The sequence below is a fragment of the Microtus pennsylvanicus genome, chromosome 4 (genome assembly GCF_037038515.1).
Source record: "Microtus pennsylvanicus isolate mMicPen1 chromosome 4, mMicPen1.hap1, whole genome shotgun sequence".
Taxonomy (NCBI): Eukaryota; Metazoa; Chordata; class Mammalia; order Rodentia; family Cricetidae; genus Microtus; species Microtus pennsylvanicus.
In genome coordinates, this window is record NC_134582.1 from 99808991 (window position 1) to 99824685 (window position 15695).

General features: G+C 43.9%; 1 protein-coding gene across 3 annotated transcripts in view; it reads left to right on the forward strand.

Annotated features, from left to right (window-relative positions):
* The window catches only part of Exoc2 (exocyst complex component 2), a 165575-nt gene extending 153358 nt beyond the window's left edge, over nt 1-12217 (forward strand). For all 3 annotated transcript variants that reach the window (XM_075969965.1, XM_075969967.1, XM_075969966.1), the window contains exons 24-28: nt 160-215; nt 2779-2901; nt 5118-5179; nt 8117-8176; nt 10745-12217. In XM_075969965.1, coding sequence (XP_075826080.1) covers nt 160-215; nt 2779-2901; nt 5118-5179; nt 8117-8176; nt 10745-10838 — 395 coding nt within the window. In that variant the 3' untranslated portion in view covers nt 10839-12217. The remainder of the gene's footprint in view (nt 1-159; nt 216-2778; nt 2902-5117; nt 5180-8116; nt 8177-10744) is intronic.
* Nucleotides 12218-15695: the final 3478 nt, after the last annotated feature.

Genomic DNA, 15695 nt, shown 5'->3' on the forward strand with positions numbered 1-15695 from the left:
AATAGTCCTCTCACCGGTCTATCTCAGAAGGAAATGGACAGTAATGGTGTTATTTTCAGTTTTCCTCAGACCACTCTGGCAGTTGCATGCTGATGCTGCAGGGGAGAGGCTGGCTGAGGATTTCACTGAGTGCCTTTCCCTCCCCCATCTTGATTTCAGGTGTCAGAAACTATTTAAAAGAAGCGTTGGTGAACATAATTGCTGTGCACGCAGAGGTAAGCTGTCATTAACTGTTCCTACAAAAGTAGGTAATTGAGGGGGAAGAAAGAAAAAGAAGCAAATTCGATTATTATTCATTAGAGGGGTCTCTTTTCCCCCTTCAGAATGTATCTTGGGCATATAAGTAAAAGAGAGCTCAGCTTTCTTATGTATATGTGCCTGTGTCTGTGTGCATGTATGTATGTTATTTATATGTGCATCTGTGTGCATGATGCGTGGGTATGGTTATATGTGTGCATGTTCATATGTATGTGCATCTGCATATGTTGTGTGTCTGTGTGCAGTGCTTGTGCTTGTCTCTGTGTGTGCATGTGTCTTTGTGTGTGCCTATGCATATGTGTGTCTGTGTGTAACTTAGTGTTTTCTGAAATTGTACATGTCTTCTATGAGCCTAAACACTGAAGCTAGTAGATCACTTGTGTTGCTTAGGGGTGTGTGGATATTGCTTCCCTTTGGTTCACACAAGCTGTCCCCCACAGTTAACATCTGAAGCATCATGCAGGCATCCTTACTAGACATCCTAGGAGTGAGAGTCACTCTTCCAAGGCACATGGGAAAACAAGCTACCACCATTGGTGCCACAACCACCATTGCTGCCGTATTTTCATGCAGTGAGCTCAGTCTATTGCAGGCTTCATGGCCAGCACTCTAAGGTTTGCTCACAGAATGGTGGGAAGCCATAGACTAAATTAAGGCCAAGACAACACTGAGGGTCAGATATCTCCTCCGCTTAGCTGTAGGCACCAGGCAAGTGTGTATATGGCTTTCTCCATCTAGAAGTTTGCAGGCCATCATGGTATCTGGAAAAACAGGGATAAGGACAGCAAAAACAGAAGAACAGAGCGATCAGAGGAAACAGGAGTGATGTTGCCTCCTAACTTTGCACTTCTTAGGGAAGATGTTTGTGAGCATCTCTCTAGAAAGAAAGATCTTATATGATTTAACTCTGGCAGGGGTTGGTCTCATTGATCTCTGTAATTTTATTAAACATATGAGATAATTCTTGTGTTCGTTTCTTTTAAGATTCAAGCATTAAATGAAATGATTGGTGGATAGGAGCACCCTATATGCAGAGAGCAAGGAACTGCAGACATAAAGACTGTAAGGGTCACTCTGGTTCTATCTTGAAGGTTGGCTATTAGCCGTTATCAGTAGCTGTGAGGTTATTTAATTATCAGCCTTTCAAGTCCCTTTTTAGTCCAGTAACCCAAAGTAGAAGTTCACCAGGGCTACCATTTGTAATAATAGCTTAAATTGCCAAAATTTTTGCCGAATATTCAAATTGTTTGTGTTGACAAGAATGTTTAATTAACACTAGCCCCTCAAACTGAGAACAGGCAAAGGTAAAGAGAAAACATACTTTAATTGGTGAATACTAAACCTCCAGATATAACTTTGTCAAAGGTTAAAATGTGAAGTAGGACCACCAAGAGAAAAGCACTTATTGCAAAGCCCAATGGACTGAGTTTGACCCCCAAAATCCACACCGTGAAAGAGAGAACCAATTCCTCTAAGTGATCTCCTGACCTCCATATGCACGCCAAAGTATGTGTGTGTGTGTGTGTGTGTGTGTGTGTGTTTAAAATTGAACAATGTTGTATGTCAGATGAAAAGAAATAATGTATTTCTAGCACACAAAAGAACTAGAATGTTCATCGTTACATATAATGAAACTCATTTGTTTACTAGACACAGGGTCTCCCTGTGTTGCCCAAGCCAGACTCACACTCCTGGCTTGCAGTTCTTCCCTATCCCCTGTGTGAGCAGCTGGGCCAGCAGAAGCACACCACGACACCAGCGCCAGCTCACTTAATCTTTTTATATTGAGCAAATACCAACCCAGAGGTTTTATCCCTTTTAGGAATTTTGATTCTTATAAAAGGGACGTTAAAAAAAAATAAAATTTTCTCTGGGCAGTAGTGGTGCACGCCCTTAATCCCAGCACTGGGAAGGTAGAGACAGGCAAATCTCTGTGACCTAGAGGCCAGCCTGGTCTACAAGAGCTAGTTCCTGGGCAGGCTCCAACGCTACAGAGAAACCCTGTCTCAGGGGGAAAAAAAAAAGCAAAATTTTCAAAATAAATTTTAGTCAACATCTGCAATACTTTTTTTTTAAAGCTGTATTTGTCATTAATCAGTAAATGTATCCAAAGTGTATGTCTGGGAACTGGAGAGGTGGCTCAGAAGTTAAAAGCACTTGTGGCTCTTATGGAAGGCCAAGGTTTGACCCCAGACCCGTATGGTGGCTCATAACCACTGGTAACTGTAATCTCAGGAGATCTGATGCCCTTTTCTGAGCTCCACAGGCACCAGACATACATGTGGTATACATACTTCTGTGAGGCAAAATATATATACACAAAAAATAAATTTTAAAAGCTGAATTTTATTTATCTTCCATTCATAACTTTGATATTTTTAATTTTTATATTAGAAAACTTAGATGATTTGTTGTTTTACTTATTACCGTGTTTTGACAGACAGAAGCCTTTGTTTTGACAGACAGGAGCCAGGAAAAGTATGTGTAATGCGCTGTTTCTTATTCCAAACCTTCCATCAGGTGTTCACTGTTTCCAAAGAACTGGTGCCCCGGGTCCTGTCCAGGGTGATAGAAGCAGTCTCTGAAGAGCTGAGCCGGCTGATGCAGTGTGTGTCTTCCTTCAGCAGAAATGGAGCGCTGCAGGTACCCAGTCCTTCAGTTTCAAGAGAAATTGGTTTATAAATAGGCAATGGTGTGTTAACTACCTGCCTTGTAGACACAGCCGGTATTTCCAGTGCCCCTGCTAATTTCACAGACACACAGACACACACACACACACAACACACACAACACATGCATACATACACACCCACAAGCCATAGCTACTGTTCAGCACACACACATATACCTACTGTGCATGCACACACGTACACACTGTGTGTGTTGTCTGCAGTTCCCAGAGGTTCTATTTCAGGCATTAAAACAGAACAAGAGTTTTATAAAACTCTTTGAGCACGGACCCACGGTCCTTCCATGTCTTTCCAGAGCATCCAGCGCTGGTTGTCTCCTCCTCCTCAGCAAGGTATCTGTTAGGACACGGGACAGGGCCTGCTTGTAAGCTTCCTGTGCATTGAGACAGTGGGTGTGCATTTGAAGAAGCAGTGGTGGGATGTGGGTGTAGTTTTGTGGTGTAAGATGTGCTTGCTTGTATGAGACCCTGGAGGTTCACTCTTCAGTAAAACACACATGTGCTTGCATACACACACACTACAACAGCATAGTCGCAGTTTCTCAGCTGGCAGTTGAAGCTTATCAGGCCTGCCTGCTGCGGTTACCACTCGCAAACGTAACATGTCTGTTTAAGTAAGCACCACAGTCGATGACATCAAAGAACAAACTGGCGTTGAGGGAATAGACTAGAAGAAATGGAACTTCAGGAAACTTCCCAGTTTTTCTAGGTTTTTAGCATGGAAGTTGTTCACTTCAGTACAAACCTTCCCATCTTTGTGGTTTAGAATTTGGAGTAGCCCCAAACACAGGCAAGTGTTCCAGAGAGCAACACTGCAGCTCTGCGCGCACACTGCCCATCTTCCTGGCTGATCCCGTAAGACGTGTGTGCGTGGTCAGATTCCACTCTGACCAGCCCACCTCAGACTAGGAAACTTGAAGTAAGAATTATCTACTGCTGGACATTATGGTCACACCTGCAGTCCCAGCTCCTCCAGAGGCCGAGACAGGAAGATGGCAAATCAGGGTTTACGTGGTCTGTACAGTGAGTTCAAGGGCAGCCTGGCAATTCAGCAAGACTCTCCAGATAAAAAGAACAAAGGTTGGTGTGTGGCCCAGTGAGAGTGTTGGTGCACATCATCTCATCATCGGAAGTACCACAGTGTCTTCCAAAGCAGTGACACTGCTGTCCACCCGACAGCCATTAACAAGGCCTTTTGTTACCCCCTTGCCTTATCAACACTCATTAGCAAACTACCCTATGGACTTTGGCCATCGTCCTAGCTGTGAATAGGTATCTTGTTCTGTGAGCTGTGGTCTCACTTTCCCCATGGCATCTCTGCTGAGTAGCTGTGCTTCCTTTGATGAAGTTCAGCTGATTTCCACTTGATTCCTGGTACTTTCTATATTTTCCTAGAAGTCTTGCTGAAGTCAGAAAAACTTACTGCTGTTTCTTCTGCGAGTTAATAATCCATAGTTGGTTTTACATTTAGGTCTGCCTGTGGTCTGTTTTGAGTTAAGAGTGGCTTGGGCTTCATTCTTTCGTGTAGAGCTCCAGTTGTGCTGTTTCTGTTCACTGAATGCATGTTTTCCCTTTTGAATGATTGGGACCCTTGTTGAAGTCGGTTGGCTCTCGTTCTGCAGTATGAGCTCAGTGCTTGTCCGTGTGTGGAGACACACCGACATGCTTGCTGTGTGAATGTTTGAAATCAGAAAATATGAGGCTTCCAAACTGTTGTTGTTTCCAACATCATTTTCACAGTTCATCCATGAATTTAACAAAGATGGTATTGACTTTGTAGAGCTTGGTTTTATTGTAAAAGAGACTATACCTGAAAGGATGTAGGTGCCGGGAAGCAAGCCCAGCCAATCAGGCTAGTGTTTCCATACCCCCCCCTACACACACACACACACACACACACACACACACAACCAAACTAAAAGGCAAATCCTAGTAGGCTGGTAATTCTCATGCAGTATGTCCATCCCCTACCCACAGAGTCGTTTTTGACAGCAGGGTTAGCACGCTGGTATGTTAGTGCTGTTCTTTGAGAGTCTTTCCCAGCATGTTGTCATTGTGTTGTTGTTCTGGCCAACCTGGCCCACAGTCAGCAGGCTTCAGACCATCTCCTCAGCACTTGCTGTCGCTTGGTAACTGACGCTTGTCACTCTTACCTTTTTCCCATCTTTAGGCAAGACTTGAAATCTGTGCTCTGAGAGACACCGTAGCCATTTACCTGACCCCGGAAAGCAGGTGAGATGCTGAGTGTTGCTGCCCAGTTCTTTTTACATCAAGATTGCTTTACTCAGGTACTGTGTCCTCTGTGCAGATAACTTACCAAAGATGCTCATAAATTTGCATTGCAATAAATTTGATATTTCATTAGAAATTTTTACTCAGAAGTACAAACCTACAAGACAGTGACTCTCAAGGCCACTTCTTTAGAGCACATTGTAAATTTAATGTGATCTTTTTCATTCATTGCTTATATAACTTAATCTTTTTAATAATATGGCCAAGTATGACATACTCTTTTAAAAGGAAAGACAAAAAAATTAAATCTTCACCAGACTTGATGGACAGTTTGAGTGTTGTAAATACCAGCGTAAGAGGAAGCCTGTGGTTTCTTTGCAGAGTCTTGTAGTGGAAATTTGACGGTAACTTTTAGTTGTTTTGAATGAAAGTCAGGATTTCCTACTATTGAGACATCAGTAGGTGAAGTGAGCTGACCTTCTGCCCACGTGCGCAGAATGTTTGCCACAGTCACAGCATTGCCCGGGAAGTCACTCTGTGCTGTGAGCACAAGGACACTGCGGGACACCGCTCATTCATCTCTGGCCTTCGGTAGCCTGGTTGTCACCCGTGCAGCTGAAAATGCTCATTATTTTCTTAACAGGTAAAATTGTCTTCTTCCTTCCTGCCATGGTGTACCACAAACTATTTCTAGTTGGTTCCTGTGTTCATTGTTTAAATACACTTTTCCCCAACCAGTCCTTTTCCTGCCTAAAGTGGTACAACAATTGGAAGTACCCAGTCCATCCATATTGCCTGTTTATCCCCTGGACTTAACCTTTTGGAACCTAGGTTCAAGATAATACAAACTGAGTATCCTGTATCCAAAATACCCAGGAACAGAAGCATATTTACTTTTAGGTTTTGTGTGTGTGTGTTAGAATATGTGTGATACATGAAGAGTTATCTTGGAGATGGAACTCAGGTCTAAACAAGGAAATTTATTTAAGTTTCGTTATATCCAAACACACGACTAAAGGTAATTTAATACAGTTCTTAATCACTTAATGATTGAAGGCCTGGAGAGGTGGCTCCGTGGTTAAGAACATTGACAGATGTCCCAGAGGACCTCGGTTTGAGTCCCGGAACTTACATGGTGGCTCAAACTGTCTGCAACTCAGTCCCAGAGAACCCAATGCCGTCTCCTGCCCTCCACACCCGTTAGTCATGCATGTGGCATACAGACATACATGCAGGCAAAATACCCACGTGTAACTAGAGGTTTCTCTCCCGCCCACCAGTTCCCGAATAACCACTCTGAGGTTTAATATTAATTACAAAATGTTTGGCCTATTAGCTCAGACTTTTACTAACTAGCTATTACAACTTAAATTAACTACACCGCCCTTTTTTGTCTGGTTTTTTGAGACAGGATTTTTTACTAACCTATGTATTGCCATGTAGCCATGGCTTACTGGTAATGCTCTGACTAACATCTTTCTCCTTTGGTGGCCTTTGATGGTGTCCATCCCTCCAACTCTGCCTTCTTTTTCCATGTATCTCCGCTTGGATTTTCCCCCTGGCTCTGTTCTGCCTGGATGTTGACCAAATCAGCTTCTTCATTAGCCAATGATAATAAGATATATTCACAGCCTACAGAAGGGCATCCCACATCACCCCTGCACATAAAATAAAATGAAAAAGAGAAGTAATTTAATGTTTGATATGGAACTTCCCATCCTGTTGGTGCTCTAAACATTTTAAATTTTGGAGCACGTTGGATTTCATATTAGAGACACTCATCCTGTGAACTCCTACACAGAATTGTGAGCTTCATAGCATGTCAGGTCACCCTCAAAGCTGTGAGTGTCCTACAAATAATAGAATGCCCTTCATTTTCATCACCATCATTTTGTCCTGACAACAAAGAACAATAAAGCAGTGTGTTTGTTTCAGTTAATCCAGCCCTATGGGGAATAAGATGTGGTAGAGATGATAGAAGGGACTTCCCTCTTCCGCAGGAAAGAGGAGAGCCCAGTGGACAGGGAAAGGCAGCCTAATGTGCCAACAGACACTGTCCCCACCCACAAGCTGCTCAACTAGGGACAATGGATGATTCCCAGAGGCGTCTTTAGGATTCTGTTAGGACTCTCATTCTGTTCGCATCCCTTTAGTTTACGTGGTTCGGACATTCATGTCCTGGTCGATTTTCATACAAGATCGAAGACCTCCTTGATCAGTAGTGATTACATGTATTTCTTCAACTCCACTAGAAAAGTAGAAGACATGAAAAGTTCAAAACTATTCTCAGAAGCAATAGGTATTATTCTACGTTCTCCAATATAAGCCTCACCCCTCTCAGTAATCCGTCTGGTACTCTCTACTTGAGAAAAACTAAACTACTAAGTAAGTAGTTCTTCAGGTCGTTCATTTTCCCTTTCTCATGTAAACATCTTCCTTTCTTGTCTATGTTAATTCTAATAAGAACTAGAAGCTGTCCCCCAGTGTCCACTTTGAGAAGGCTTAGCTGTAAAGCAGGCCCTGTCAACGCTGCGACTGTCCTGAGCACGGTTCTAGACCTGTCCTGCCTCTCCTTACTGCCCTCACAGCTGTCTAGCTAGAGCTGCCCCCCTTCCCGCCTGCCCTGGGCTCTGCGCAGTCACACCAGCCTCAGCGCTCCTGAGCAGCCTCCCTTTGTCTGGGCCAGGCTCCACTTCCTGGCTGTATCTCTTTGGCCCTGCCCCTGAAGCCCTGCCAGCCTGCTCACTATAGCCTTACTTTCCCTTTTTCTTTTCCTGTTGTTTTTCACTTTTACTTTTTCTCAGTCCTCTCTGCTGACATCACTGGCCTCCATTAGTGTCTCTATATCTAAAATGAGCTTGGGCATGTTTACAGTGATCTCCTAACAGGCTGCTCAGAACTGTGGGCTATCTGACTGGTGTGCTTTTTGTGTTTCAGATCTAGTTTTAAACAGGCCCTGGAAGCCCTGCCTCAACTTGCAAGTGGCACAGACAAAAAGTAAGTTCTGGGTGCTCTTCTGAGCCCACTGGCTGAACTGCACAAGCTCTGGTAGCCAAAGTGTCTGAAGATTCTTTGAGAGGTTCGCTCAGGTGTTAGGAGAGTGCAGGCTAACCTGGAATATGGTATGCTAGGCTACCCAGGCCTCGCTTATCTTCCAAGTGACAGGATGAATTCTGTCTTTTAGGTTTGGCTTACAGCTTTAAGTGACAAGTACAGAGAATCTAGGAAAGCCGTTTGACTTAGTCAGCAACTTCTGTGTGAAGAAGAGAGATCAGGACATCCACTGGCTTTTACGTCTATAAACCCACCATTAGACAAGTTGCAAACATGGCACAGAACAGCTCTGGCATTGCTACATTAATGAGCATGGCCTCAATTTAAACTTCGTGTATCAGGAAATTGTGACCTGAGGGGAAGTCTAGGCCATGCATCTTTTGTAAATGTCCAGTCTAGCCTCAGCTTAGGCCGTGGAGACCCTGTAGCTCTTTGCTCTGTCACCGTTCCTAGTAAAAGTCCACCTGCCTTTGCTTGGGGAAAACACACAGTGCCGGGCTCTGTGGACAAGCCCAGAGGCCTGCTGTGTGGAGAAAGTGCCTGGACCAGCAGTAGTCATGAAGGGTGACTGAGCTTGGGAGAAAAGGGGGCAAACCAGCCTTCCTGAATGTGTGACCCCAGTTCAGACCCTTGCGTGTGGCAGGCAAGCAGCAGAACAGTGGCCCACACCACAGAATACCCTGCTTCCATTCCCTACTTTGTTTTTGTTTCGGAATTCATTCCAAGACCTTCTTGTTTCTTTAAAATAAAAGATTAAAAAATAGTCACCACTATCCTTAATACATGAAACGTGTTTCAAAAGGCTAGTGCATTTGAACATATTGAGAACAACCAGTAATCGGTTGTTGGAGCGAAATGCTGTTGTGTGTCAGGGCTTGTGTGCCTGTAGCGTCAGTACTCGGGAGCAAACAGAGTGCAGGGTCTAGGACAGGATGGTTCAGCAGTTAAAATACCTACCATGGAAGCTGATCTAAGCTCTGTGTGCAGAGTCCATAGAAAGAGAGGGGAGACGTCAGCTCTATGAGCTGTCCTCCAGCCTGTGTGTGTATCTTTCCCTCAGAATGATAATAAATGGTAATAATATGTTTTGTTTAAATATCTGGAGTAATCTACATTATAAACTGAGAGTCTGTCTCAAAATTAAATAAAAAAAAGCAGTCAATGAGACGACTCAGTTAGGTAAAGGCAGTTGGCGCGGGTGCTGCAAGCCTTGTGACCTGAGTTCAGTCCACGGCGACCTCGTATAGGTAGGAGAGAACTGACTCCACAGAGTTATCTCTCATTTCCACATGTGTGCTGTGGCGTGCAGGCCCACCCCCAACACAGGCAATGATAATAAATAAAGTGAAATGAAAATTTTAATGAGTAGAGTGAAAGAAAGCCGTGTCCCTGGAACCGTCCTACGCTGTGTGCTTGCTGACAGTCATAGAACTGAAAACAAAAAGTAAGATTTAGTTTTTCTTGATTGTTAGAGTAATTATTAGAGAGTAGGCCTAAGCATTATCCTGTTCTGGGAAGGACTCTAGAGAAGGAGTATCAAGAGAATAACTGAAGAAAAACATAGACTTGTATATTATTGTATTCTTTGAGCAGCCCCTTTCTTTTTGGTTGAGATATTTCTGCTACTGATTAAGACCCCATAGACAATGACTTCAGACCTGGGCCCCAGCTCCCTACATATTTGCTGAGTTGCTAAGCTAGCGTGCTGGCTATTCTTCATTGTCAACTTGACAGCCGAGGAAAGCAGGACCTCTGTTGAGCAATTGCCCCTACCACATTGGCCCATAGCCTGTCTGAGAGGCATTTTCTTGATTGTTGATGGATGTCCACTGTGAACTGCACCGTCCCTAGGCAGGTGGGCCAGGCCTGTGTAAGAAAGGTGGCTTCCTGGGGGCCTGACATCAAACCAGTAAACACCATCCCTCTGTGCTTTCTTCTCCAAACTCCTGCCTTGAGTTTCTGCCTTGGTTCCCCAGATGAGGGTGGACCTGTAACCTGTAATCAAGATTAATCTCTCCAAGTTACTTTTGGCCGTGGTGTTACATCATAGTACCAGAAAAGCAAACTAAGACAACCCCTTTTCTGAGTTAGAGTTACTATTGCTATGATGAAACACATGACTATGAGCAATGTGGGGGGAAGGGTTTATTTGTCGTATAATTTTACACCATTGTTCATCATTGAAATCAGGGCAGGAACTCATGTGGAGTAGAAACCCGGAGGCAGGAGCTGATTCAGAGGCCATGGAGCGGTGCTGCTTACTTGCTTGCTCCTCATGGCTTGCTCAGCCTGCTTTCTTACAGAACCCAGGACCACCAGCCCAGGGATAGCACCACAGTGGGTAAGGCCTTCCTCCATCAGTAATTTAGAAAATGTTTTACAGGCTTGCCTACTTCTGACAGCATTTTCGCATTGAGGTTCCCTCCTCTCATGACTATAGTTTGTATCCAGTTGGCATACAGCTAGCACAGACCTGTACTGTCAGAATGTTAAGCTGTCTCCTCCCTTTAGGTTACTAGAAGAGCTACTCAACAAGTTCAAGAGCAGTATGCACTTGCAGCTCGCCTGTTTCCAAGCTGCATCCCCCACCATGATGAAAACATAGCTGCCTGTGGAGGAAGAGCATCCAGAGACAGCCAGTGTGAGACCGTCCTCTTCCTGTGCCGGAGGGCTAGCCCATGTCCAAGCACTGCGTTTAATTTCTCTTTTCCCCTTTATGGTGGCACAGAAAGATGTTGGTGGATATTTAATTAAGGCCTATTTAAACAACCCTATCTTAAATGTGCACAAACAGTTCTTATTGTTATTAGCTTTGGTCCTGTAAGGCTACATAGCATACTCTTCTAAATGTTTTTTCTTGGCTAAATGTTGTATGGTGTGAGCTTCAGGGGACTTCTCTAGAGTGTTCTGGAGTGGCCCATGGTGTAAATGAATGCAGTTCTAAGCACCTGTTTACTGCCTCAGTGTTGGCAATCTCCAGTCCAGGCGAGACATTCGAGAAGAGATTTAAAGTCACAGCTTTGGAGCTGTGCCCAAAACCTAAAAGTCATCGTTTCATACAACTCGCTCTAAGGTTCCTAGGTTTGTTTTGCTTTTGTTTTTTAGAAAAATATACGATCTACATATAAAAAATGTTAAATTTTGGATAATTTGTGATGCAGATGGCCATAAATGATCTGAACTTTATAGTCTGACTTTAATTTTCTTAGTGCTACACACTGAAGTTGATCTGTCGGTGTGCACTAGTGTGGTGAGGGCTCACAGGACCTGCACGTAGAGGCCCTGTCATACCCACAGGCCCTGTGGAAGCCTTGTGGTCTACACTGCAACCTAAAGACAAAGGCAGCTCCTGGGGAAGGCGGCACTCCTTCCCCTCAGCAGGCCACTCCTTTCTGCTACTTCCCACCCTTGGAGTGTCTTGCTCCCTAGCTGGAAAGACACAGGCTGTTTTGTAAAGATTTGAGGTGCCCTCAGGTCACCAAGCATTGAGCAGTGACTCACTGCTGACGGCCTGCAGAGTAGATTCGGGTCACTGTGACCTGCAAGCGGCTCTTTCACCTCACTCCATCCTACCCTTGGCTTCAGTTGTACTTCACTTTTCAAAATGACGCAGGGATAGTGTAGGAGCCTCTCTTTCAGAAGACAGAAGTCATCGTCACTCTTAGTTCGCATAATTCAGAGCACAGTGTGCGCACAATATGGAGGATTGAGGTCAGTGAGTGTCTGCCACAGACGTAATCATTCGCATGTGTGTTGGTAAGGCTGATACGTGTATACAGCAGTGTCTCTTGGTACACCAGTATTATAGGTAGCTTAACCAAACTCAATCCCAAAATGGAAGTATGGAATGATTTATTATTTTAAATACTTAATAAATTCAATACTCAAATCTAAGTGTCTTTTCTTCAACACTTTTATTAACTCTGTAATTGTTTATATTTCTAATTTTAATATTCAAAATAAAATGTTGAGTTCTCTGTTTTATACTGTGTGTTTATTTCTAATTTTTATATTGAAAATTATTGAGTTTATTGTTTATTATTATTGTTTATACTATGTTTGTGGACACTAAGTGACTCCATCCCAGACACTGGTTAGGACGGCCTCAGGCAGGCCTAGCGAGGGGCGAGTTCCTCCTGAGACTCTAAGGCTGGGAGGTGGCTGGGGACACACGCCTGCACTTACAACCTTCTCGTTTCCTGGCCCTGAGCTTCACCACAACCCACTTGTTCCTCCCAGTCCAGCAGAGTTTTTGTCGTCCTTCACTGGGGCCACGGCTCAGAGCATGTGAACACTTTGATGGCACAGAGAGTGGAGAAGAGTGGCATAAAATCCCCATACCCAAATGAGGGAGCTCAGAGACAGCTTCCAACAAGTCTGGGGGACTTCTTGGAAGAAGGGGATTTCGAAAGCGTGAGTTACAGATGAGTGTGACTTTAGTGGTGAAGAGAGGCACAGCAACAAGACGTGAGTTAGAAAGCCAAGAGGCAGCCAGGCTTCGTGACAAGCGACTTGCTCTTCCTTAGGGAGCATCTGGCTTTAGCAAGTCCCTGCCTATGTGGCTCCACATGGCTTCATGAGAGTTACCACATTGGTCTCACCTTGAGGACTAAAAGGGCTACTCGAAATAATTTGGTTTTTCTAAGACTTTCTATATCAATGTACCATGAAAGTGGCATGTTCCAGAAATGATGTGGGCATTGCAAAACAACCACCACTGGCAGGCACAGCTCACTGTCTCACTTGTGCTTCTGACAGCCTGGCGTGCAGTTCCTTAAAGAAAAGTGCATGGAGTACGGTGCATTGTGTTCTGGTTTGAGTACAAAGTAATGGTGTGTGTTTCTGTTTGAATGTCTGCTGTAGAGTGGTATACTCTTAGTTGTGGAAGAGCGCTGTGTTTTTAAAGTTTCTACTGCTTTAAAATAAAACTTAGTAGAACATTTTGTTTGTTTGTTTGTTTATGTGCATTGGTGTTTTGCCATGGGTGCCGGGTCCCCTGGAACTGCAGTTACAGACAGTTGTGAGCTGCAATGCAGATGCTGGAAATTGAACCCAGGGCCTCTGGAAGAGCAGTTAGTGCTCTTAACCACTGAGCCATCTCTCCAGCCCCCAATATTTTTTTTTTTAAAGTCTGTCCTTTTGCTTCCCCCAGGTTTCCTCAATGTCTGTTATGATGTCTCCCTTTTCATCTCTAATTTTGTTAATTTCACTAGAGCTTTGTCCATCTTGTTAATCTTTCAAATAACCAACTCTATTTTCTTTTTTTCATTAATTTGAGCCCTGATTTTTTTGGTACCTCTTCCTAGTACTGTTTTGTGTGCGGTGTTTGTTTTTGTTTTTCCAGGGCCTTCAAGTTCATCATTAAACTATTCATTTGAGAGCTCTAATTTTTCAGGATTGTAAGTCTTCCTCTTAGGTCTGCCTTCATTGTGTTTCATGGATTTTTGGATGTTGTATTTTCATTTTCATTCAATTGTATGGATTTTTAAATATCCTCCTTGATTTCTTCTTGCCCTGGTTACCATCTAGTACTGTGCTGTTTAGTTTCCATGAGTTTGTGAGCTTTCTGTGGCTTCTGTTATTTTTGAGATCTTGCTTTATTCCATTTTGGTTAGATAGAATACAGGATATGATTTTGATTTTCCTAAATTTATTGAGACTTTTTGTCCTAACATCTGGTCAGTTTTAAAGAAAATTCCATGGGCTGCTAAGAAGAATGTGTATCTCTTTAGTGTTTAGGTGGAATATAGATGTCTGTTAGGCCCTTGTGTATGTCAAGTCATAGCAATTGCACAAGACCTGAACAAGATCAAGCCTGGCAAAATCCCAGCATGGGTGAGAAGGGGTTCATGAAAGGCCTGCACCCTTGCTATTGGCTACTGTGTGAAGGAGAATAAGTTTTCTTCAGGGATGGGGCACATGAAAGGCCTCCTACACTCCAGTAGATGGTTCTACACCTGTACATGCGCAGGCAACACTTAGTGGACTCCATGTGGTTTTAGAAACAGCACACAAAGTAGGGAGAAAAAAGTAGGAGAGGGAGACGTGAAGGAGAGGAAATGGGGAGTCAGACGCTTATACATGTATGGAATTCTCATTAAGAAAATGAAGATTCAATCACTGTGGTGGATTGAATAGGTATGGCCTTCATAGACTCATGTGTCTAAAGACTTGGCCCATAGGGAGTGGCACTACTAGGAGGTGTGGCCTTGTTGAGGGAACTGTGTCACTGTGGGGGAGGGCTTTAAGGTCTTATAAGCTCAAGCTACCCCAGTGTTGTGTACAGTCTGCTGCTGCTGCTGCTGCCTGCAGATCAAGATGTAGAAGCACATTGTCTGCCTGTATGCCACCATGCCTCCTTCCATAATGATAATGGACAAAACCTCTGACCTATAAGCCAGCCAGCTCCAATGAAATGTTTTCCTTTTTTTATTTTTTTTAATTTATTTATTTATTAAAGATTTCTGCCTCTTCCCCGCCACCACCTCCCATTTCCCCTCCCCCTCCCCCGACCAAGTCCCCCTCCCTCATCAGCTCGAAGAGCAATCAGGGTTCCCTGACGTGTGGGAAGTTTAAGGACCACCCACCTCCATCCAGGTCTAGTAAGGTGAGCATCCAAACTGCCTAGGCTCCCACAAAGCCAGTACGTGCAGTAGGATCAAAAATCCATTGCCATTGTTCTTGAGTTCTCAGTAGTCCTCATTGTCCGCTATGTTCAGCAAGTCCGGTTTTATCCCATACTTTTTCAGACCCAGGCCAGCTGGCCTTAGTGGGTTCCCGATAGAACATCCCCATTGTCTCAGTGTGTGGGTGCACCCCTCGCGGTCCTGAGTTCCTTGCTCGTGCTCTCTCTCCTTCTGCTCCTGATTTGGACCTTGAGATTTCTGTCTGGTGCTCCAATGTGGGTCTCTGTCTCCTTTCATCACCTGATGAAGGTTAATATTCAGGAGGATGCAAATGTTTTCCTTTTTAAGAGTTGACGTTGTCATGGTGTCTCCTCACAGCAATAAAACCCTACTTAAGATAGATATCATCTATCTATCTATCTATCTATCTATCTATCTATCTATCTATCTATCTATCTATCTATCTCTGTCCGTCCTTAATCTCTTAGTGCTGACCTCCGTGTCACTTCCTAACAGCTTTAAATTGTTATTTCTTCAGTCTTTCAGTTTGGATCACTGTGGCCTTCCTACAACTGGATGTAAGAATCTAGCTCTCTCGTTACAGCTTCCCTTCTCTTCCTCCAGCTTTGCTTAGGTCGATATTCCCTGCCCACGTTACTAAGCCTGCGGACGTGCTGCCAGTACACACTGTTCCTGTTCTGATTGCTTTTTGTATTTTCTGTGCATCCTGTGTTGTCCTCACTCTCTCAGAAACTACCTCCATCCTGAATATTCAGATGTCTCTGTGGTGGATTTACAAATGTGTCTTTCTGGAAAGCTTCTGACACCTTGGCAAG